The sequence below is a fragment of the Urocampus carinirostris genome, chromosome 4, assembly GCF_059441175.1.
Source record: "Urocampus carinirostris isolate Australia breed hairy pipefish chromosome 4, RoL_Ucar_1.0, whole genome shotgun sequence".
In the NCBI taxonomy this organism is placed as follows: domain Eukaryota; kingdom Metazoa; phylum Chordata; class Actinopteri; order Syngnathiformes; family Syngnathidae; genus Urocampus; species Urocampus carinirostris.
The window spans coordinates 9,512,859-9,537,569 of record NC_142352.1 but is presented as its reverse complement, the minus strand read 5'-3'; the positions used below and the strand labels follow the sequence as shown (position 1 = coordinate 9,537,569).

Sequence of the window (24,711 nt, the reverse complement as noted above, 5' to 3'; positions counted from 1 at the left end):
GGAAAAAAGTATCGGCTTATAGTCTGGAATTTACGGTAAATGTCAAAAACTTGAAGTTGATTTTCATTCTCTGAGGCAAGCTTGTAGGTCTTGTTTGGAAATATTTCACCAACCTGCCGGTCAATAAACATAACACTTGTTCTCCACCTTGATGCAGGTCTGGAACGTGGGACAGAGTATTCCTTCCGGGTCTCCGCCATCACGGTGAACGGCACGGGCCCAGCCACAGACTGGACTCCAACGGAAACGTTTGAGAGTGACCTGGATGGTAACATTAATTGCTGTGCTCTTTTCCCAAGATGTTCCTCCCTTAAATATTTCATTCGGAACTCGTCTTGCCAGAATCCCGGGTCCCAGACCAGCCCAGTTCGCTTCATGTCCGCCCACTGGTCAACAGCATCGTGGTGAGCTGGACACCGCCAGAGAACCAGGACATTGTTGTTCGGGGCTACAGCATTGGCTACGGCATCGGCAGCCCGCATGCTCAGACCATCAAAGTGGACTACAAGCAGCGCTACTTCACCATTGAAAACCTGGGTAAGACAAAATGGACAAAATTTCGATATTACATTTTCATATTTAGCATATTACAGCTATTTTGGCAAGATTTTTAACCAATTTTCCCAAAATGTCTCCTATTATTATAAGATATATCAGGGGTCAGGAACCTTTTTGACTCAAAGAGCCATAAGAGCGAAATATATCAATTTTACTTTGGGAAAGAGCCACACCATATATTATGAGACAAATTTACTAAATTGCTAAACCCGCGCCCCAGACAAAAGCTTAGTCTTCAGCACATTTATTTTTGATGAATTTATAAAAATTATGAAAAGAGAATAATGCCAGAGCCCGTGTCCCAAAATCAACAAACATACCACTTTAAACTTGTCTCTTTCTTGCAATTACTCAAGATCGGTTAAACTCATTTTGACCCTTTTTTTTATACGTATTGGTTTCAAAACCAGATGCAAGCAGTTATTTTGTAAAAACATCACAACATTCTGCAAACAAGGACCCTGATGTGCTTACCTTTGGCGCAGACGGCGTAGGGCGAGAGGTTGGAGGTATGGGTGGAGCTATGCAAAACGTCCTATCAAATAACTTTAGATTCTCTTCCGGTGTTTTGGCGTATTTGCAGTTTGTTCTGTGGATTTTATCATAAGGTATCTGAACACTGAAAACAGATTATATAGTGAGCTTTTATATAAAGGATTCTTTAGCATTGTACAGCCAAAACAAGTTTTTTTTGGTGACATCTTCACTGTGAATTGTAGTGCAAAACGTGCCCCATATATTCTGCGAAGTACTCCTTTCTAACTCAGCTTTAGTTTGGCCTTGCGTGTATCTGAACAGGATTAATGGCTTAAGTTTTGAACGAGATGGAGAAAATTTGCATGCAATCAAATTTGTCTCTGAGCCACAGGTACTCATAGAAAGAGCCATATAGTTCCTGACCCCTGAGATATATTCTATGCTTAATATATTACCTGGTTATTTTTCCACCACAAACAAATTAACCCTTGTATTGTGTTTGTCCCCAGTGACATATTTCAAGGTTATAAAATGTAATAAGTGATGTGTCTCAGGGTTCCTTAAATCAAATTACAATGGGAATATATCGTCAGGGATGCATATACTGTAATATTTGTTAGGACAAAGTTTTAACTGTTTTAAGCGATACTCTTCTTTTTGGTAAATAAGTTAGTTAGCAGTTGAATAGCAGTTAGTTAAACTGACCCACTAACAACAGTTATTGGTGTCAATAACTTACTCAACATTAGGGTTAAAAAAAATATAGATTATAAGTTGAAAAAGGTAAATATTAAACTGCAACAACTAATCGATAAAATAGATTAAAGATTTATTGTAACTAAAGCCTTATTTTTAAGAAACAATAATCGATTATTAAAATTATCGTTATTTGCAGCTTTAGTGATTATTTGTTCCAATTCCAAAACCTGGATAAACTAGATTTGGTGAACAGCATGTAATTTTATAGTTCATACACAAATTTGAAAATGATGTGAAAATACATCTTTGGCACTAAGTTAATCAACTTTCATGTCATGTGTTTTTTACCATAGTACAAAGTTGTTGATCTATTCCTGTAATTACACCAACTTGTGTTTGATTCTGGCAGCAGTGGCCAGACAATAATAAAGTGGGGAAGATAGGGAAGTCATCAAATTTGCTGCTCCCATTAAAAAGATGCAAATTGGTTACATTTCTTCAGCATAGTCTATTAAACCGCATCACTGATTTTAATTCATAGTGGCAATTAAGAGGATTAATGAGCACTGAAGTCCTACAAGTTGCTTCTCACACCAAGTAGTGGGGAAAATATTTAAAAACAGGTTATTATTTTGATACCTATAGTAAAGTTCTGTAAGACATTCTTGTAGAGGGTGAAGGACAGACATATAAATAATTATGACATTTTTGATTGTAAGCTGTTTCTAAGGTGCTCGCGTTAATACGTGTGGAAAAACTATCGTTGGTTACAAATGTCTTCTTGAGATATCTGTGAATGCAAATTCCCTTTGAAAAGCCTTTATTACCGTCGCCGAAAGATAAATTATTTCATTCAAATGCTCTCTCTAGCTAATATCACCATTATGAGCAGAGTGTCTCAAGAGTTTCAGCCTGATTAGATGGTTGCATCTCTTCATATTGCTGTGCTCTATTCTCGCATCTCTTTTGTTCAGACGCCAGCTCCCACTATGTGATTACACTCAAGGCCTTCAACAATGTGGGCGAGGGCATTCCCGTATATGAAAGTGCCATCACAAGACCACAGTCAGGTAAGAAGTTCCCATTTTTCCACAAAATACCCACCATGCTGGTTGACAAGTTTATATTCACAGCTCTGTTGTCAAGGTGCAGAAGCACAGCGCAGAAGCACAAATCAGTACAATAATGGATGTCTTCGATCGGACAGGGTTAGGTGCACAGGAAGTCAGGGGCGGGGCAACAATTGTGGTCCAAGATGTAGACTCGGGGTTGGTGACCCTCTAATTCACTCTGCAAATGCGACAATCCTCGGGCTTTTAAGCAGTAGTCGTGGTCAGGAAAGGCAACAAGGGTTCGTTACAATGGGGACAACAAGACTGTTACAAGAGAGCTTAGGACGTGGCAAAAGAGACTAGCACCAAGTGACACCGGTGTAGGGTGCAAATTAGAGCCATCAAGTTTGTGGCAAAGGTAGCACGAGGGAGAAAGAGAGGAGACCAAACCTGAGTGCAGCACTGAGACATTTGTCCATAGAGCAATGGGATGGGTCTTTTTTACAGGAACTATTATAACCTAAAGAAGGTGGTCTGAAAACAGCAATCTAACACATTTTTGGTTTGTATGATAGGAATTGATTCTTTTAATTGATTTTGCAACTCGTCATCCTCCTGACTGTCGCAGAGGGTGGATGGAACCCCTCCCAGCTAACTTGGGGCAATCCCGGACTGGTTGTCAGTCATTCGCAGGGTGAACAGACCCAGAAAACCACTCTCATCGATTTGGACTTCCAATGCCTCTTTTCGTAATGCTGGAGGAAACCCAATTGCCTGGGAAAATTCACACTGAGGCACAGAGAGAACTCCACACAGGAAGGCTGGTAGTTTGAGTTGAACTCTCAGACCACGTTACACTTTTGCTAAAGTTTTGAATAATCAACTCAATCTCAGCTCTGAAATATTGTGTAGCTATACTTGGGTGGTCAATAAATGTTTTTTGAAAAATTGACCAATTCAATTGAAGAGGCAGGTTTGTCCTTTTTCTAAACTCATCTAGCCTCTTTGGAGCACCACAGTGAAGAAAATAAGTATTTGAACACCCTGCTATTTTGCTATTTCTCCTACTTAGAAAACATGGAGGGGTCTGAAATTTTCAGGTTTATGTCATTGTAAGAGAGATAAACTAAAAAGAAAAATCCAGGAAATCAAAATGCATGATTTTTTATCAAAATGTATTTGTGTGATACAACTGCAAATAAGTATTTGAACACCTGTGTATTATCTAGAATTCTGACCGTGAAAGACCTGTTTGTCCGCCCATTAGAAAAACATGTGCACTCCATGTATCATCCTGAATCAGATGCAATAGCTTGAAGTCGATAGCTGCATAAAGACATATGTCCACCCAATACAATCAGCGAGACTTTAACTTGTAACATGGTGTAGACCAAAGAGCTGTCCAAAGACACCAGAGACAAAATTGTACAGCTCCACAAGGCTGGAAAGGGCTACGGAGCAATTGCCAAGCAGCTTGGTGAAAAAAGATCCACTGTTTGAGCAATGATTAAAAAGTAGAAGAAGCTAAACATGACGATTAATCTCAAATCTGAGTGGAGCCCATGCAAGATATCACCTCGTGGGGTCTCAATAATTCTAAGAGCAAAAAAGCAGGGTGTTCAAATACTTACTTTCTTCACTGTACATATGCGATCACTATATCAGGAAAACTTTTGAAAAACCATTATTCTAAAGGATTTGCTACACACAACTTTAAGCGAATTCTTTTTACCGTAGTTGATAGTTCAATATACTTTAATCAAGACACACACACTCTTGGATTCCTAGACTTTTCTTTTACTAATCATCTACTGAAGACGCTTGAATAGAACACAAAACAAAACAAGAATAAGAAAATAAAACAAAGAAACATTGAAGTTGAAATCTTGACTGGCACAATTTAGTTAGAAAAAAAACGTTTGGTTTATATGTTATTCAATATTTATAGAATCCCCCCTTAATGTCGCACCAATACCAATACTTAGCACCGTTAGATGGACCGTGGTCTTGGTTCAATGAAGGTGAAGGCCCGGTCTTGATGTCCTCGGTGGTAGAGCGGTAGGGAAAGAACAATACTGTCCCAAAAGTTGAGTTCTCTATAATTGTATTTTCTACCTTATTGCCTTTTCTACATTTGCCAAGATGGTAGCCTTCAAAATTAGTAAAAAGAGCTGTTTTTTTCTACCCAAATTTTATCCCACAAACTCAAAATTAATCAAACTGTGAACTAAAATGTGACACTGAAAGTCAAAACGTATTACATATTATACATATTACCAGTACTTTCACTCTTTCTTCAATAACCTCTCATTTCAAACTGTAAAGGGACAGTGTGTATTAAGCACATCTTAGTGGTAAAAATAACTATTCACGAAAGAATAAACATTATTGGGTTAAATAATGAGTAAAAATGTATGGACCATCACACGGGAGTTTATAAAATACTCGTAGGTGGAAAAATGTATTTACATAAGATAAGCTTCACCTAGAGGAAACTGGCATAATTGTCTGCTATCTTGCTGCTACTGGTACCCATAAAAACCTTGCTAAAGGCTAGGCAAATAAATAAGTAGAAAATTGTGTTGTTTGGTCACTTTGAGTCTCCGTAGTTTGTATTATTCCTTTGTGCGTTTCAGCACTGTTGGTGGAAAAACGTATTCACGTAAGATGAGCCTCACCTCGAGGGAACTGTCCATAATTGTCTGCTATTTTGCTGCGACTGGTACCCATAAAAACCTTGCTAAAGGCTAGGCAAATAAATAAGTAGAAAAATTGCGTAGTTTGCTCACTTTGAGTCTGCGTAGTTTATGTGTTTTCAGCACTTGTTTTTGATACACTACAGTGTCGTCTAGTGGTCAAATAATGCATGCTCACTGTTCCTTAAAGTGTCTAAAAATCAAGGCAAGGCATGAGGCTAATACATTTCATACACAGATGTTCTTCATTGAATCAAAAGTACAGTGCAGTTAATGTTAGAATTACAGCAAAATAAGGGTTACAAAAGTAGATTAAGAATTCTGCTCTGTCTATGAAATGAAATGATCTGCATTTATATAGCGCTTTTCAAGTCAATGACTTCCCAAAGCGCTTTACAATGTGCTCCACATTTCCCAATAGCGGCCTTGTATTGCAGCTATGTAAGACGCTAACCTGCTTATTGGGGGTATTAGGGGTTCAGTGTCTTACCCAAGGACACTTCGACATGTAACACAGACGAGCCGGGATTCGAACTGGGATCCCTTGATCCCAAGACGAGCGCTCTTCCTCCTGAGCTACTGCCGCCCCCAATGTGGGGGTTCTGTGGGTTTTTCCAAAAATAATACTATGCTCCATTTGCCATTGATTGCATAGTCATGTTAAAAGTGCATGTGTGTTTAAGTACCAGCGGCATGACAACACACAAGCTGGCTATGATTCACATCTCAATTAATAAGCTGAAGCCAAGTCTCAGTCTTGCATTGGCTCCTAAATCCTCAAGTTTGAAGCGTAGTTCCCTGAAAGCAGACTTCATGCACACTTGTGCCAGCGTATGATGATAAGTTGCGCGGGTTCCCCGCGGCATCCCAGAGGGGGGCTCGCACCCACCCCTCTTTCAGATGTACACCCGCAGCTCTCCGCTCAGCCCTGATGGCGCCACTTTGTCTCCGCCGTAACTCTGTTGCAACACTGAGAGGGCGGGACGCTAGATGACATGAATCACGTCAGCATGCTTTGAGGGGGTTGAGATCAGCTAAAGCGCAACCGCACCAGCCACTCCATGAGTTTCAGTGCTCCTCCTTGCATCCTCCTAGACACACACAAAGCAGCGCATACCCGGGACCCCCCGTGAAGGCTTTGGGAACCGTTCGTCAGATCCAAACGTTTTTTCTCTCAAAGCAGAACCAAAAACCTCGCACCGTCGTCTGCTACCGACTCCTCGGGGGCGCGTTCGTTTCCTGCCAGTTTGTTCAAGTCGCGATTAAAAAGACAAGCTGACCTACATAGCACTTTGGAAACATAAGTGGAAAAACTTGGTGAACTCAGGATGTGGGAGCACGGGCTGGAGCATGCACTGAAACCCTCTCACTGAATGAAAAAAGGAATGTTTGGAAGCGAAATGCAAAAAAGATGCCTTAGACTCTACGGCCACAACATGCCGCATAACCGCATGAATGCTTGGGTATTCATCATTCGTGTAGGACAAAGAACACGGGGTTCCGATCCCAAAAACTCCCTCGATAGTCAAAACCCACAAAGTACCGTATTTTCCGCACTATAAGGCGCACCTAAAAGCCTTTATTTTTTTCACAAGCTGACCATGCGCCTTATAATACAGTGCGCCTTATTTATAGATCAACATTAATCGCAAAGTCTTCCAACTAACTTGCAGCCGCCGACTCGATTTTCCCCCGAACGCCAAGTAGTACGCGGTGTATGCTGGGATTTATTTACCGGCGTTTCATTGGCTAACCAATGTGTCAATCATCATTTGAATCGATCGCTATTGGCTAAAGTTATTCGGAGGTCAAGGGGCGGATCCTTTTTATCATTTACAGGCTGGCATTGGCTTGAACGGCAAAACAAAGCCTGCAATTGGCCGAAAAAGATGTGTCAATCATCAGTTGAATCGATCACTATTGGCTAAAGTTATTCGGAGGTCAAGGGGCGGATCCTTTTTATCATTTACAGGCTGACATTGGCTTAAATGGCAAAACAAAGCCTGCAATTGGCCAAAAAAGATGAATGTGAATAGCATGTTAGGTCGAACTACGGCGGGGGAGGAAACAGTATTTTACTATTCTGTACTGTATTTGTAAATATTTTACTCTCCTGGATTTACTACACTCACGGATATTAGAGGACATTGGCTGCACATTATTATGAACACAACGACTTCGGTGAGCTACTCCGGGTTTTATATTATCCCTGTATCTTGTTTTAGACTGAACTCGATGTTTCTGTGATAAGCGGTGCAGATAATGGATGGAATGGAGTGTCTATTTTTAAATTAAACTCAATTCCAAGTGTTTATTGTCATATGCACAGTAAAGTTGCGAGCGAAAAAGAAAATAGAAAGTAAGGAATGGTTGGCATTTCTTGAATCCCAAGACTTTAACCTTCCGAATGATGGAACGATGCATTTGAGTGACATCGTACGGACACCGCATCCGCACGTGTTTGCGTCTTTGCAAGCTTTGGGAATGTAAAGGGGGTAATAAGTTTGACTGAACTATCTGACTGATTTGATCACGTTCCCATTGTAGCGCCTTATAATCCGGTGCGTCTTATGTATGTCAAAAATAGGACCAAAAACTATTTTTTCGGGGTGCGCCCTATAACCCGGTGCGCCTTATAGTGCGGAAAATACGGTAGAAATATTGATTTATACACATACCGGAGCCATATCCCCCCCAGTGGGAGGTGGCTAGAGTCAAGAACTCATTCCTGACTCTTTCTGGGAGATTCATACAGAGGAGGGGATTCCCAGCCCCCTCGCTCAACCCAACTGATGTGTTGGGAGTCATTAGGTGACCAAACTCCCCAATTCTGACCCCTAATGCCGAGCTCCAGGCAGGAAGGCAATGAGTACCAATGTTGTAAGTCTTAGGTATTACTCAGCCGAGGCTTGAACCAGCGACCTCCCAGTCTCGGAGTGGGCGCCCTACCCCCAAGGCCACCGAGCTGGTAGAAACATTGATTTAGTTATTAAAAATCAGTATTATATTATATATACAACTGTGACAAAATAACTACTATAAATCTACATATAAAAACCGAACACAGAATTTCAGTTGACTGATCTTTATTGTCCTTTCAGTGTAAGAAAGCAATGTAGAGAGCGGCCGGCTAGCTGCACTTAGGCATCGAGAATCTTGGACTCAGATGGGTTTTCGTGAGGATTAAAATACAAGATTTTCCATTGTACCGGGTTCCCACGACTTTTAGCTTTATCTGTTTTCATGGGTATTCGCAGTGTCTGAAATAACGTCTGCCCGTACGCCCGGGGCGTGCATCTTTTATGTCGGGCGTACAACTTGCAAAACGTCTCCGCCTTGGTGGCCGACAACTTTATCAAGAAAAAAAAAGTTTTGTTTTTTTAGACAGGATGGAATGGTAGCTTGTTACAAACGTTTGCTTTATTCCGATTTCAAAATCCTCGTTCGGTTTAGAAATTTCGGTTCGTTTGGCTATTTGCATACTCTGCAGCCAATGAGAAGCCTGCATCGAATAACTTTGTGCTTCCGAACTTTCCCAAGCCTTATAAGGTCGTGCATTTGCATATCATTTTCCCAAGTAGACGCACAGAGAACATAGGAAAAATGGAGAAGTGGTTAGGAATCAAGCTAAAACCTCAGCCCCAGAAGAAAGATTCAAAAGAAGCTAACAAAATTGATGACGCTACAAAACGTAAACGTATATTAAAAGCATCGTGGAAAGAGGAGTTCACGTGGCTTGTAGCAGACGTCGCGACGCAAACATTTCATGAATGACGATGAGTAAATACAGGTACATACTGATGGCAGATGGAAAACACTAATGTCATATACATGCAATGAATGTTATAAGTAGATTTATGATAGATTTAATTTTAAAGTGTAGTTCTGTTATATACTCTGATTATCAATCCATAATACTTTGCAACAACGTTTTTTTGCGATTAGTCGTCCTATTGTGTTTCAAGTTGTGAAAAATGGGGCAGGCAACTTTTCAGAGTTGTCTGCCCTGGTGTCTGGTAACTTTTAGTCACGAGTTTTAGACACTGGTAGCGGGTTCCAACGACTTTTAGCTCCATGTCATCTGTTTTATGAATAGTGGATCTGGCGTTTGTGAGATACAGGCTCTCAGGGGTGGCTTGTGAGTGTTTTACGTAGTTTAGCACGCTCATACACAATGTCCATTAAAATTCTACTAATACAATAGTAATGAAAAATGTTAAGCCTGAATGTGGCCCACACAACTTTCACTTTAGCAAAATGTGTAGTTCTCATAAACTTGACGTGAGAGAGAAACCCTGTTCAGTTCGAAAAGCGTTGGGAAGTCTGTATTACCTACTGTAACTCTCGAAAACGTGTGTTTCCCGTTCTCAGTAATCAAAACTTCATATTTTCGTTTCCCTCACAGTAGTACTAGTACACGGCAACTTTTAAAAGTCTGTACATGTGTCTGATTGTAGAGGTCAGTTGCCTATTTTTCTAATAGAATATTTTCTCTTTCTCTTCACCCATCCCGATCCCATGTCCGGTGTGCTTTGGTTTGGTTTCACCGTTCACTTTTCCATTCTTCCTTTTAACTCATTAACCTTGACTTCCCTGGCTGTCCGTCCAACCCTGCATCCCACGTCTGGAATCCTGCCTGATTGTGCCCTGACCATTACATGCACTCTTTTGTGTTTTAATTTGCCCATTTTAATGTGTTGGCTTGCATGTGGGTTTACTGCCTGACGGGCAGACCCCATAGACCCCGATGTTGACCTGTACGAACTCTTCCATGCTCCATACACCCCAGTACCAGATCCCACTCCCATGATGCCGCCAGTGGGCGTTCAGGCCTCTGTGTTGAGCCACGACACCATCAAAGTGATCTGGGCCGACAACTCTCTGCACAAGAACCAAAAGATAACGGATAATCGGCACTACACCGTGCGCTGGAAGACAAACATTCCTGCAAACACGAAAATGAAGGTAAGTTTTGTTCACGTTTTGTTCAGAGGACCGATCCAAACCCAATTTACAGGCTCAAGTATTTGTATAACAGATAAAAGTGCTGCACTTTCTAAACGTTTGTTTTCTTTGTTGTTTTACAAATAACTTATATACTTATAATTATAATTTTATGGCACAACTGTATCAAATAAGGATCCTCTTTACTTTACATGATACTTTTATGCCGTCAAGTGAACGCCATGGAAAACTGCATTTACCTTCCGGTTCTGTCCTAAAGACACCATCTATTTTTCCATTATCAAACATTTTTGAAAAAGCGCCATGGTGCCACTAGAGAGCGCCAAAGACATGGATGTGACTCCAGACCAAGTTTAGCAGGTCGAGAAGTCCATGTTTGTTAGCGGTAGAAAGCATCTTCCTCTGCCTTTTGCTGCTTTTGTGGGTCCAGAGCGTTTTGTTGACATGATGGCTTTAAGAAAAACATAAAAATTTTAAAGATATGCTCACACACAATGTAGCCAGGGTGCCACCAAGGAGCGGCAAATACATGGATGTGACTCCAGATCAAATTTAGCAGGTCGAGAAGTTCATACTTGTTGGCGGTAGAAAGCATCTTCCTCTGCCTTTTGCTGCTTTTGTGGGTCCAGAGTGTTTTGTTGACATGATGGCTTTAAGGAAAACATAACAATTTTAAAGATATGCTCACACACAATGTAGCCAGGGTGCCACTAAGGAGCAGCAAATACATGGATGTGACTCCAGAGCAAATTTAGCAGGTCGAGAAGTCCATTCTTGTTGGCGGTAGAAAGCATCTTCCTTTGCCTTTTGCTGCTTTTGTGGGTCCAGAGCGATTTGTTGACATGATGGCTTTGAGAAAAACATAAAAATTGTAAAGATATGCTCACACACAATGTAGCCAGGGTGCCACTAGGGGGCGCCTAAGACATGGATGTGACTCCAGACCAAGTTTAGCAGGTCGAGAAGTCCATGCTTGTTGGCGGTAGAAAGCATCTTCCTCTGCCTGTTGCTGCTTTTGTGGGTCCAGAGCGTTTCGTTGGCATGATGGCTTTGAGAAAAACATACAAATTATAAAGATATGCTCACACACAATGTAGGTTTGTCAAGCTCGGCAACTGTTTAGCCAGTGTAGAACACAACGCACTATGAAAATCTGCGAAGTAGCAAAACCGCAATACAGCAAAGAATTATTGAACAACTAAAACCTGCATTGAAGGATGCAAATATCACATTTCTTCTGCCCTCAGATTGCCAACACTACGAGCCTGAACCACATGGTGACAGGACTGAAGCCCAACACTTTGTACGAATTCTCCGTTATGGTCACCAAAGGCCGAAGAACCAGCACATGGAGCATGACAGCCCAGGGAACCACCTATGAAACAAGTATGAGGACACTCACCGATTATAACCTATCATCTTTTTTCTTTTAACTTTGGTCTTTTTCCTCTATAGTTCCAAGCTCCTCTCCCAAAGATGTGACAGTAGTTAGCAAAGAGAACAAACCTCGCACCATCATCATCAACTGGCAGCCTCCCTCAGAGGCTAATGGGAAGATTACTGGTAAGTGTCAAAATGTGACTTGGCTTGCTTCCCAAACCCTGTGTATAAAATATGATCCGCAGTACCTGTTTTTTGTTCAGGAAAGAAAACCTCTCATCTTTTGTAGAAATGATCTGTTTTGAAGTCAAAAAGGGTGACCTAGGTGAATTGTATAGATCTGAGGAAAACTTTCTTTGAAGGGGGGGTTGTTGTTATGTCAAATTTTGCAAGGAATGAACCGAGCGTTTTAGGTGGTGCGTTTAAATGTTAGTATAGTACGTGCCTGCAGGAGTAGTTTCCTGTTATATTTCGTTGATCCCTCATAAGGATACTCATTGTCTCTCTTTGACGAGGGAACAGATGAATGGGAGTTTGAACTATAGCCTACTGTTCTAAAGACTCCATTGATACCATCTTTGCAAGTTTTTGCGTCACTTTTTAGAAACTCAACAACAGCTGTAATATGCAATGAAATGAAATGAAATGATCTGCATTTATATAGCGCTTTTCAAGTCAATAACTTCCCAAAGCGCTTTACAATGTGCTCCACATTTTCCAATAGCGGCCTTGCAGCCATGTAAGGCGCTAACCTGCTTATTGGGGGTATTAGGGGTTCAGTGTCTTACCCAAGGACACTTCCACATGTAACACGGACGAGCCGTGATTCAAACTGGGATCCCTTGATCCCAAGACGAGCGCTCTACCTCCTGAGCTACTGCCGCCCCCATATGCATTATCATCAAAGAGCTGAGGGTCATTTGACAGGCATTCATAATTGTTATGGTAATAAAACACACAAATTGACAGAAATAAATGTATTATATGATAGGCTTTAAAATGACTGTTGCAACTATATAGTCTACAGTCTATTGAAATGACAATAATGCCTGTACGCAAAATTTTAATGCAGCATAATCAAAATATTGGAACATATCAAGAAAGTCCATGTCATGATTACTGATGCGAATCGACATGGACTCCCACCTGTTTTTGCTCCAGTCTGTTCCCCTGACAGTAGGTCAGTCCGTATTGACAGGACCAGAACGGAGACAGGACCCACGTGCATTACGTTTCTCTCAGTTTTATTGGAAAAACGAAAGGGTTGCACCCACGATCCTGTGATTGGTGGGCGCGGGAAGCAGGTTGCTCTGATCGCTGAAGTGGGACTTCCGTGGCGAGCTATGGCGGTGTCGGGACCGAAAAAACGGGTCAGTAGCCAGGACGGAAGAGCAAAAATGTGGTCGGGGTTGGAGACGAGTTGAAAGCCAGGAGAGGAGAGTAGACGTGGTCAGAATCAGAAAACGGGTCGAAGCCGGGGAACGGACGGGAGCAAAAACAGGTGGGAGTAAGGGTTGAAAAAAGGCTTGCCTAGAGTAAACTGGGGTTCGCAGACGGACTGACCAAAGACTACAGGCAGGAGTGGGTTTGAATAGGGACAGGGAGCCAATCAGTGTCCGAGGCAGTTGGTGCCAAAAGAGCAGTCACAGGTGATTCGCATTAGTAATCATGACAGACCATGAAAATGCTTTATAAGCCATTACATGGTCACACATTAAGAAGTTTAAAATGTATCTGGGGATCATGGTGTGGAGCAGGGTAACTGTAAAGAATAAATCACTGTAATAACTGAGCCGAGTTAAATATAACCTGCTTTCATGCAACCGGATTTAGGCTAAATTCAGCCAATATAACAAACATATCCAGGCTTCATCCCTTATATTGATTTCATGTTATACAAAGGGTTTGAGTGGTTCGACAGACCTCAATATTTTGTTGGGTTGTACAGTGTACCAGAACAATTATCCTCCACACCCTTCTCACCATTTAACCCCTGCCCCATTTTCATGCCTGTAGGTTACATTATATACTACAGCACAGACGTCAACGCTGAGGACCACGACTGGGTTGTAGAACCCGTTGTCGGCAACCGCCTGACTCACCAGATCCAGGACCTTACTCTCGACACAACCTACTTTTTCAAGATCGAGGCTCGAAACTCCAAGGGCATGGGCCCTACTTCTGAGGCTGTACAGTTTAGGACCCCAAAGAGTGAGTTCTTGAAAATAACATAAGGTGGCATTCAATTTCTACATAGAGATGCCTAATTGCTATATCCTTGCGCAATGACCTTCACTGACCACCAGAGTGATTTCATAATCGTCATCAAAGTTCTTTTGTTAGTGTAGCATGAAAATGGCGAAAGTAAGAAAAATCCTGTTTCAAATACAGTCCAAACGCTAACCTAAATCCCAAGCATGAAAAAAAAAAAGATGAACACATCTGAGAAATGCACATACTTGATGCATGAGATGCGATCATGAATTTAAGCCAGGAGATGGCAACAGAGAAATTCCGCACACTATCTTTAAGCATTCAATTTGCAGTTTAAATGGTGTGTAGGGTGCTTAAAATCCTTCAAAATGCATGAATTTTCTGTTTTCAAGTTCAGGAATACGCTTGAATTTTGGTTGAAGTGCTTGAAAATGCCTGAAATTCTTGCCATGTTTTTCGTCAGTCTCACCCAACAGACCACACATTTAACGAAGGAAAATAAAATATTAAAGAAGTTGAGATTCCATTGCTTTGTTATTGCTTCATCGCCCCCTATAGGTGCATTAGGAACGGTGCATCAGAATAGATTGATCACACTTGACACAAAACCTAGCTTGAGACACTTGCGGAGGCCCAGAGAACAACTATGTAAATTTTCACAAAAATCAGTTTAGCCGTTTTGGAGCTTATAAGCCACACACGAACTTTATTAAGTAGCTCCACATTTCATGTTAAGTACACATCTGATTTCTTCCCTAATCTGTTATTGAGTAAATACTCCCTTCAGGGGGATATCTACATAATAGTCTCTGAATATGCTCCAACGCACACTTTATTAGTATAAAACAAAAGCTATTGTCAATTTATTCCCTCCCTGATTAGCTTGCCTGAGCTGTTGTCTACTTTTGTTTTCTGCTTTTTGCTTGACTTGACTTCAGATTTGACTGTCTTCGCTCCCTCACAGGCTTCACTGTTTGCTCTTTTTCTTCTACATGCCACTCTTGAGCTAATCTATTATCTGTTTTTACTTCTTTTTTTCTCTCTTTCTGTGCTTCTTAAGCTGAGTCTTCTGACAAAATGGCTAATGATCAAGGTAAACACCCCTCACACTTCATCTTTGTATCCACGCTGCTGATTCTTGTAGTCTTACCTAATATTTTCAACTTTTAGGCTTTTTAAAACGTAAATAACCTATTTATTCCTTTGCCCATTGGCTTTAACAAGACTTAGAATTTAAAGATGTTACGTTAAGCACGGCGGCGCAGTGTTTAGCGCATGTGCGGCACAGTTCAAGTCATGGGAACCTCCTGCGTGGGTTCAAATCCAGCTCCAGACTTCCTGTGCAGAGTTTGTATGTTCTCCCCGTGCTTGCGTGGGTTTCCTCCGGGCACTCCGGTTTCCTCCCACATTCCAAAAACCTGCATTTCAGGTGAATTGGCCGGTCCAAATTGTCCCTAGGTGTGAATGAGCGAGTGAGTTGTCTGTCCCCGTGTGCCCTGCGATTGGCTGGCAACCAGTTCAGGTTGTCCCCTGCCCACTGCCCGATGATTGCTGGGATGGGCTCCAGCACCCCCGCGACCCTACTGAGGATAAGTGGTGCAGCTAATGAGATGAGATGAGACGTTAAGCACATTTTCCCTCATGAAGCCTCTCCTTGTGTCCCCTGACAGCCTCAAATCTTCCGTCGAAGCCCGGACCTTCGGGCAATCAACTCCCCCTTGATCCTGGATCAGCAGTTGGTAAGATTTTCCACATTTCCAGTTGAACTGACAAAAACATGACTGTACAGTATATAGCTATTAAACGCAAAATCAAAATATTTCTTTCATATCCTAGTTTAGCCCGAGTCATTATGCTGCTTCTAAAAGTATACCTCTTTATTACTGTGTGCTTTAAATTTGAAATCCATTAATGGATATTGTATTTTCTATAGCAATTTTAATCTTTTTGCCATTTTAGAGCTATTTAATCACATTATATTCGTTAAATTTTGCAATTTTGTTATACATACATCCCCGTTCAAAAGTTTGGCGTCACTTGGTAATTTCCTCACTCTTTTTTCAATGAAGATAACATTAAACTGATCATAAATATACCTTATACATTTTTAATATGTTAAATTACTATTTTAGCTGCAAATTACTGTTTTTTTTTATGCAATATCTACAAAGGTATATAGTGGCATATCTCCAGCAACCAGCACTCCAGTGCATTGTGTTTGCTAATTGTGTTATAAGGCTAATGGATGATTAAAAAAAACCCTTGCGCTATTTTGTTACAACAGCTGAAAACAGTTCAGCCGGTTAGAGAAGCTATAAAACCGACCTTTCTTTGAGCTAGTCGGGTATCACATTTGTGGGTGTAATTCAATTTTTAGAATCCTCAGAAAAAGAACTTTAGTGTAAAATGCGACAGTCTTTTCATATTCTTATAAATGAAGGCTATTCTAATGTGAGAAATTGCCAATAATCTGAAGATTTTCTACGACGGTGTGTACTACTCCCTTCAGACAACACAAACAGGCTCTAACCAGAGTAGAAATTGTTGTGGAATGTGGATAATAACTAATGATAAGTATGTAGGCATCTGGTGAAGGTCATGGGATGACATTGAAGGAGGTCACAAGCTGATATGCGGCTTCGCATATACTAAAATTGGAAAGATATGCTGGGGGAGCCAGGGCGGACGACCTTCACGAGATATTTTAACTTTATTTGAGAACACTATAATTGCCAATGTTGAAGGTGTAGAACTTTGAATGTGTCCTGAATGCAATAAAGCGCGTTCCCTTTTTGCCATATCTCCTCTCTGCGTATATTTTGGGGCGACGCCCATCGACACTCTCTCCAAAAAAATAAAAGTGTTGGGCCCTGCAACACAACCCATCAAGAGGACAAGTACATTAAGTTATCTAGTTTGAGGAAATACACATTACAGCTAAATTAAATAGTACCCACAAAACTCCAGTGTCAACCGAGATGGTGGCCTTGAAAACAGAGTGGAAAAGAAAAAGTCATCTGAGACTGGCCAATAAAAGAACACAGTCATTTTTTGATGAAAACACCCAATTTTTTTTGTTTACACCAAACTTTTGAACGATAGGGTATGTTAAAATCTGATATTTTACATATGATTTTTTTTTAATCGGTAAAACATTCCTTAGATTAACGTTAGCTAAGTTGCTTTTTATTATATTTCAGTTTACTTCTTTTGTTTTTTCCCTTCTCAGTAAATGTTAATGTTTACTTTTGGCTATAATGCTCAGTCCTAATTTCAAAGGAGCCCCACACATTATTTACCAATTGTTTTCGTTAGAATTTCATAAATCAGATAAATTGTTTCATTCTTCTTTTTTTTTAAATTTCCTGATTGTAATATGAACATAGAAGGACAACATTGGTATCGGGGTTAATTTATGTGTTTCATTCCCCCGGAGTCCATAAAGTAAATGCAGTGAAATGCCCGATTAGTTATTAGATACGTTTACAGTCATCTTGTGAATTAATGAGTGGTCTTTTTCAAGGGAAATCCGGAATGGGAAATAGTGAAAATCACATCTTGGTCATCGTAATCATCATCTCAGTCGGAGCGTTCACCATCATCGTTGTGGTTGTGGGGGCCTTCTTGTGCACACGACGTACCACGTCACACCAGAAAAAGTAAGAACAATGCACAAGTTTTATCTTAAATGTTGTGTTTTCAATGATTAAAAAGTGCTTGACTAATTGCGTAAAATGCTTCCACATGCTCAAAATTTTTGTCATGTTTCAAGTTCTCTTAAAAATGATGTCGACACTGCTCTCTAGTAGTTTTACTTTGCCATTGCATTTATTCTTCCCTCGTGGTTAACGGCAGCTGGTATTAGTTTGTATGGTATTGTCCCAAGTTTCATTGCCCCCTACGGGTTGGACCCTAGAGGACAGAAGCATGCTTCACCTACCCAGGGCAATATGAAATGTGTATCAGTGCAAGTAGTATGTATTAATTATGGACATTTATTATGGGCCAGTCAGGATTGCAGAGTGGAGGCATGGCGGATGAGTGGTTTGCGCGCAGCCCCATGGTGCAGAGGTCCAGGGTTTAATTTCAGCTACCACAGCCTGTGGAGTTTGCATGTTCTTCCCGTGCATGGGTATCCTTCAGTTTCCTCTTACATTCCAAATGAAAACATTTTAGTTTACTTGGCCGGTCCAAATTGGCCTCCTCGTGTGGAGTTTGCATGTTCTCGCTGTGTGTGCGTGGATTTCCTCTGGGCCCTCCGGTTTCCTCCCATATTCCAAAAATATGCATGTCAGCTTAATTGGCTGGTCCGAATTGTCCCTAGGTGTGAATAAGCGAGTAAATGGTTGTCTATCTCTTTGTGCCCTGCGACTGGCTGGCAACCAGTTGAGGGTGTCCCCTGCCCACTGGCTAAAAATGGCTGGGATGGGCTCCAGCACCCCCGCGACCCTAGTGAGGATCAGCGGTGCAGAAAATGGATGGATGGATCTTATGGGCAATGCACAATATGGAAGTATCGTTTTCCAGTGGTAGATTGTAATGGAAAGAACTTCCTGCATCTGAAAATGTAAACTACATATTAATGTCATTTTTACCCAACACCTATATGGGGAGAGATTTTTATCAAAAATATTTTCACTTTTATTGTTCAGATACACAAATAGATTTTCAATTTACTCAAGCTCTAAAAATCACTTGTCTTAAAAAAGGCACACACGGGTTTAAAAATCTCATATATATTTGTGGATCTGCAAAATACATGATACACACTGGATTCCTTCTACAGATATTGGAAAATTTGGTTTTAAAATTCCTGAAAAAGTACTTAAATTTGGCCTGGAACTGCTGGTCTCTGGCTGGATCTTGAACCAATTGTAGTCCCCACGAGGCCAATAGGTTTAGATTTACAAAAGTTCTGCTACTTCCATCACGGTTTCCTGTCGTTATTCTCATCGAGTGATTGTAAAAAAACGATGTCTAATGTAGCCAATGTTGCGGTTGTTTATGACCATAGCTGCACACACGTTTTTTAGTTCTCTGCTCTTTGTAACATTCAACAGATCAAGTTACAAATACCACAGATGATTTCACCGTATGATAGCAGTCCTCAGTGCAGTCTTTCTTAACCTGGTTTCAATCGAACCCTAGAGTCTGGTGTGTCAGTCTCAAGGGTTCGGTAGACCCCCTGCCGTGGAGGTCAAGACACACCGACTCATATTGTCTATACGCAATGACATTCCCCCTTGGCCATCACTGGCTGCAGATGATCATGTGGCTTTCCTTGGCCAATCAGTGCTGCCTAGAATTTTGCACTCTCAGTGTTCCAAAGTCTGAATGTCATTATAGCACATTGTGTAATTAATCCACGGCTGACCAAATAAATCAGGCAAAGGCAAATCTGGAGTTTTTAAGGGACTACTGTACAGCAGGGAAAAAACGATCCGTCCTTGCTAGGTCGAATCTTTTTCTCGCCCACTTCCGGGTTGGCAGTCTCATTTATTCGGGAAGTCACACCACATAGCAGCGCATGTCTTTTTAACATACAATGGAGTTACACATGAGCTTTCCGTCACATACAATGAAAAACCGAAACGTGTGTGTATTTTAATTAGACTATGTGTGTGTATTTTAATGATTACTCGTATATAAAATTAAAAAACAGAAAACAAGTAGAAAAAACAGGTTAAAAGAAGTTAATTTCATCAGGATTATTTGTAACATAGGTGTCTGAGAAATACACAAATAACTAAATGTAATTTACTTTATACTTTCTTTATATTTCAGTTCATACTAATTATGTTGAGCAAAAGAAGAGATTCGTCGGGTATATATATATATATATATATATATATATATATATATATATATATATATATATATATATATATTTGCTTTATTATTGTATTGTATTGTTCTCAGCGCAGGGATGCTGCTGGAAATGTGAATTTCCCTGCGGGGATGAATAAAGTATCTCTCTCTCTCTCTCTCTCTCTCTCTCTCTCTCTCTCTCTCTCTCTCTCTCTCTCTCTCTCTCTCTCTCTCTCTCTCTATCTATCTATCTATCTATCTATCTATCTATCTATCTATCTATCTATCTATCTATCTATCTATCTATCTATCTATCTATCTATCTATCTATCTATCTATCTATCTATCTATCTATCTATCTATCTATCTATCTATCTATATGCACAACCGAATTTCCTTAACTTCCCCCGTCTTGGCAAATGAGTAGGATAGATGTGTTTAGAATAGGTTACAGTTCTGTACTTATGGAACTGAAAGGGGGAAAAAAAATATTTTTTTCAAATCAAACGTTTGCTTTATTCCGATTTCGAAATCTTCGTTCGGTTTGGAAATTTTTGTTCGTTTGGCAATTTGCATACTCGGCAGCCGATCAGAAGCCTGCATCGAATAACTTTGTGCTTCCGGAGCGTTATAAGGTCGTGCATTTACATATCATTTTCTAAAGTAGACTCACAGAGAACACAAGAAAAATCGATAAGTGGTTTGGAATCAAGCCAAAACCTCAGCCCCAGAATATTCAAAAGAAGCTAACAAAATGTTTGACGCTACAAAACGTAAACGTACAATAAAAGCATCGTGAAAAGAGGAGTTCACGTGGCTTGTAGCAGACGACGCAATGCAAACATTGCATGAATGAAGATGAGTAATTACAGGTACATACTGATGGCAGATGGAAAACAGCAATGTCATATACATGCAATGAATGTTATAAGTAGATTTATAATAACCTTAGTGTTCTCCTGTTATATATTCTGATTATCAATCCTTAATACTTTGCAACAATGTTTTTTTTTGTAATTAGCCGTCTTATTGTGTTTCAAAATATGAAAAATGGGGCTATTAACTTTATGACTGGGCAGGCAACTTTTCAGAGTTGTCTGTCCTGGTGTCGGGTAACTTTTTTCATGAATTTCAGACACTGCCTTTGTGTAAGACATTTTCTCCATTAATTTCTTGCAGGAAGCGAGCGGCCTCCAAGTCGTCCAACGGCTCGCACAAATACAAAAGCAACTCAAAGGACCTTAAACCACCCGATCTATGGATCCACCATGAGCGACTGGAGCTGAAACCCATGGATAAGTCACCCGATCCAAACACAGTCATGACAGAAACACCCGTCCCCCACACTTCCCAAGACATCACTTCGGCTGACAGCGGCATGGACACCAACCCTCATCTACAGCAGAGGCGAAACTCATACCGCGGTCAGTCTGTGGGGAAGATATCACTTAGCATATTTTCCAGACTTAAAGGCGCACTCTAAACCTCAAATTCGCCAGAAATTCGAACGCTCGCCTTATAATCCGGTGCGTTACCATACTTAGGCAATTATCTGACCACTATTGCATAACAATATTGGCAACGGGGATGGAACCGGATAGCGATGGTAAGAGTGCGGAATCCTAACCACCAGGCCGTTAGGGACATGGACGGTTGTTAACAATTGCATAACATTGGATGCAACTGGAATTCAACCTGGATCGTGGCGAGGGGAGCGTCAGATCCTATTCATTAGACCACTAGAAATACAGACGACATATGAAAAGGCATGAGGTCTTTACTCATCGTCACACTATTTTAAGTCACGGTATCGGATATGTTAGAGCAGTGTTTTTCAACCATTGTGCCGCGACACAGTAGTTAATTGTCGTACTGCTTTGTGGACGGTTATCCAATTTGTGTGCCTGTGCGGTCTAGCGAAAGCTACTTTTAATTTGGATTTACGTTTATCAGAGATCCACCGTTACTAACTGGCGGGATTTTTTTCAATGAAAGAAATGAGCCTTAGCTCAAAAAAGGTTGAAAAACATTGTTCGGTCTAAAATTTTGTTTCACTATTTTCAGATTAAACTAAGCATTATAATAACATAAATAATTTGGCTCTGTGACTAAAACAGTGTGATGAAGATCTAAAACCTTAAGCCTTTTCGTTAAGGATAGGCAACACTGGGAATTTTGGTATCGATCCGATCCAAATAATGGTATAGGTCGATACTGATATCATTTAATAATTGAACCCTTCACCCCTTAAGTTAATTTATACTTCCGACTGACCCAGCACAAAGACTTAAGGCTCTAAAAATATTTAGTTTTTTATTAAGTAACTACAACACAAATAATTACAGTATAAAAAATTACCATATTTTCCGCACTATAAGGCGCACCTAAAAGTTTTAATTTTTTTCAAAAGCTGACCATGCGCCTTATAATACAGTGCGCCTTATATATGGCTCAATATTAAATCGCAAGGTCTCGCAACTTACGCAACAGCCGCCGACTCGATTTTCGCCCGAACGTGGAGTAGTCCGCGGTGTATGCTGGGATATATATACCGGCGTTTCATTGGCTAACCAATGTGTCAATCATCATTTGAATCGATCGCTATTGGCTGAAGTTATTCGGAGCCTCGGATAGGCTAGAGGGCCAAAACAAACCCTGCAATTGGCCGAAAAAGATGTGTCAATCATCAGTTAAATCGATCGCTATTGGCTGAAGTTATTCGGAGCCTAGGATAGGCTAGAGGGCCAAAACAAACCCTGCAATTGGCCGAAAAAGATGTGTCAATCATCAGTTAAATCGATCGCTATTGGCTGAAGTTATTCGGAGCCTAGGATAGGCTAGAGGGCCAAAACAAACCCTGCAATTGGCCGAAAAAGACGACTGAATAGCAAGCTTGCTAAAGTACGCCATAAAGAAACCAGTTTCATTAGTCTGTATTTGTAAATATTTTACTCTCCTGGATTTACTTCACTCACGGTTGAAAGAAGACCATGGTTGCGTATCATTATTGAACGTGAGAATTTAGGTGAGCTATGCGGCTTTATATTTTCCCGGTATCTTGTATTAGAACGATCTTGATGTTGCTGTGATGAGTTGAGTGAATTAAACTCAATTCCAAGTGTTTATTGTCCTATGCACAGTAAAGTTGCGAGCGGAAAAGAAAATAGAAACTAAGGAATGGTTGGCATTTCTTGAATCCCAAGACTTTAACCTTCCGAATGATATTTGAAATGATGCATTTCAGTGACATCGTACCGACACCGCATCCGCACGTGTCTACGACACGTATTTGCTTCTTTGCAAGCTTTGGGAATGTTAAGGGGGTAATCAGTTTGACTGAATCATCTAACTGTTTTGTCGACGTTCCCATTGTAGCGCCTTATAATCCTGTGCGCCTTATGTATGGACGATATAGGACCAAAAACAATTTTTGGGGGGTGCGCCCTATAACCCGGTGCGCCCTATAGTGCGGAAAATACGGTAAATACAAATATTTCAATTGCGACTGTAAGTAATAGTAATACTGTAAGAGTCAATAGAGGCAAACCAAAAAAGTAGTAATGTAACAAAAATACAAATACAGGACTTTAAAACAATGTCCTTAAGGCAACTAAAATACATTCCATTGCACAATATTTTGAAAATAAAATGAACAATGCTACAAAAGGGTCAATTGTCTCTAATTGGCTCTGTTGTCATAGTGACATCAAATTAACAGGCTTTGTTCAGAAATTCTTAACTTACTTTTTACGTGTTTATGTAAATTTGGGGTGTCTCCACAGTAGAGGACCCTTTACCAAACAAACTTCCCTGACATTGTGTTTTTCCGTACTGCACACAGTGCTTCCTGTTTGCCTCTGTCATTTTTAGCTTCTGGTAAGGAATGGGTATATAGATTTGGCCCTCTCTAGGTAGGGAGGATTGCTATAAGTGTTTGCTATAAGTCAGTCACATACTCAGGTATAAACTTAAAGAGTTGCCAAGGGCACTAGGTGAGAGAGAGAAATATTTCGCTATCTGCATATAGAAGCGGCGCTCTGAGGACCTCTGGAGGAGTAAAGGATTGATTCGTCCGTTAGTATCCAATCCAGGTGCTTGGTATCGATATTTGGATCATTTTGCCAGCCCATAGTGGTTTGGTGAAGGGGTCTTGAAGGTGTTGCCGCCTAAGTACATCTTAAGTGCCCGCAGTCCTGTTCTGAAAATAGCTCACCAGTGCTGGGTCATTGTGATTTTCTATTATTTTGTTTTGTTTTTAGTGATTGCCTGAGTCTATTTAACCCTACTTCCTGTAATTAACTCAGTAATAACATAGTAATTACATAGTAATAACATGATAAGTTATTTTTGGAAATAATCGAGCCAAAAACTGGGTGCTTTTTGCGCTTATTAGTGAGAAAAAGTAGCTCTCAGTTTGAATAAGGTTGGAGACTCCATGTCGAGTGGATAGGGCCCAGCTGGCTCCAGAATTTGCTGCCAATGTTATGCAACTGCGATCAGTGATACACTCGGACTGATTGATCATTGTGTAAATACGGTATTTATTATTGTAGTGCAACCCTGGTACTTAATGTAGTTTTAATTCCCTGCACCTTATAGTCTGGTGCGCCTTTTCTAGGATAAACTATCTCTAAATAGTACTGTTTTAGGGTCCGCCTTATAATTCAGTGCTTTATAGTGTGTAATTCAATGTTACGGGAAAAAGCGTGACTCAGGTTTTTGAGTGAGACGCAAGCTGGTGGGTTGTAGCCTGGAGATGCAATGTTTTAAAGGCAGGAGATTAAAGCATCAACAGGGTTTTTTTTTTAATAGTATGATGCAGTGAACCACTTTTTTATCACCTCCAATATATTTCAGACTGC

The 24,711-nt window shown here is 40.6% G+C and overlaps 1 protein-coding gene across 9 annotated transcripts in view; it reads left to right on the top strand.

Annotated features, from left to right (window-relative positions):
• neo1a (neogenin 1a) overlaps positions 1-24,711 on the top strand; it is a 267,525-nt gene that overhangs the window by 225,521 nt on the left and 17,293 nt on the right. For 6 of the 9 annotated variants that reach the window (XM_088333606.1, XM_088333605.1, XM_088333603.1 and 3 more), the window contains exons 14-24: positions 158-268; positions 343-537; positions 2,709-2,804; positions 10,215-10,447; positions 11,695-11,833; positions 11,903-12,010; positions 13,844-14,038; positions 15,102-15,134; positions 15,712-15,780; positions 17,565-17,700; positions 21,029-21,273. In XM_088333606.1, coding sequence (XP_088189732.1) covers positions 158-268; positions 343-537; positions 2,709-2,804; positions 10,215-10,447; positions 11,695-11,833; positions 11,903-12,010; positions 13,844-14,038; positions 15,102-15,134; positions 15,712-15,780; positions 17,565-17,700; positions 21,029-21,273 — 1,560 coding nt within the window. The remainder of the gene's footprint in view (positions 1-157; positions 269-342; positions 538-2,708; positions 2,805-10,214; positions 10,448-11,694; positions 11,834-11,902; positions 12,011-13,843; positions 14,039-15,101; positions 15,135-15,711; positions 15,781-17,564; positions 17,701-21,028; positions 21,274-24,711) is intronic. The other 3 variants (XM_088333607.1, XM_088333601.1, XM_088333600.1) reach the window with 2 other exon arrangements.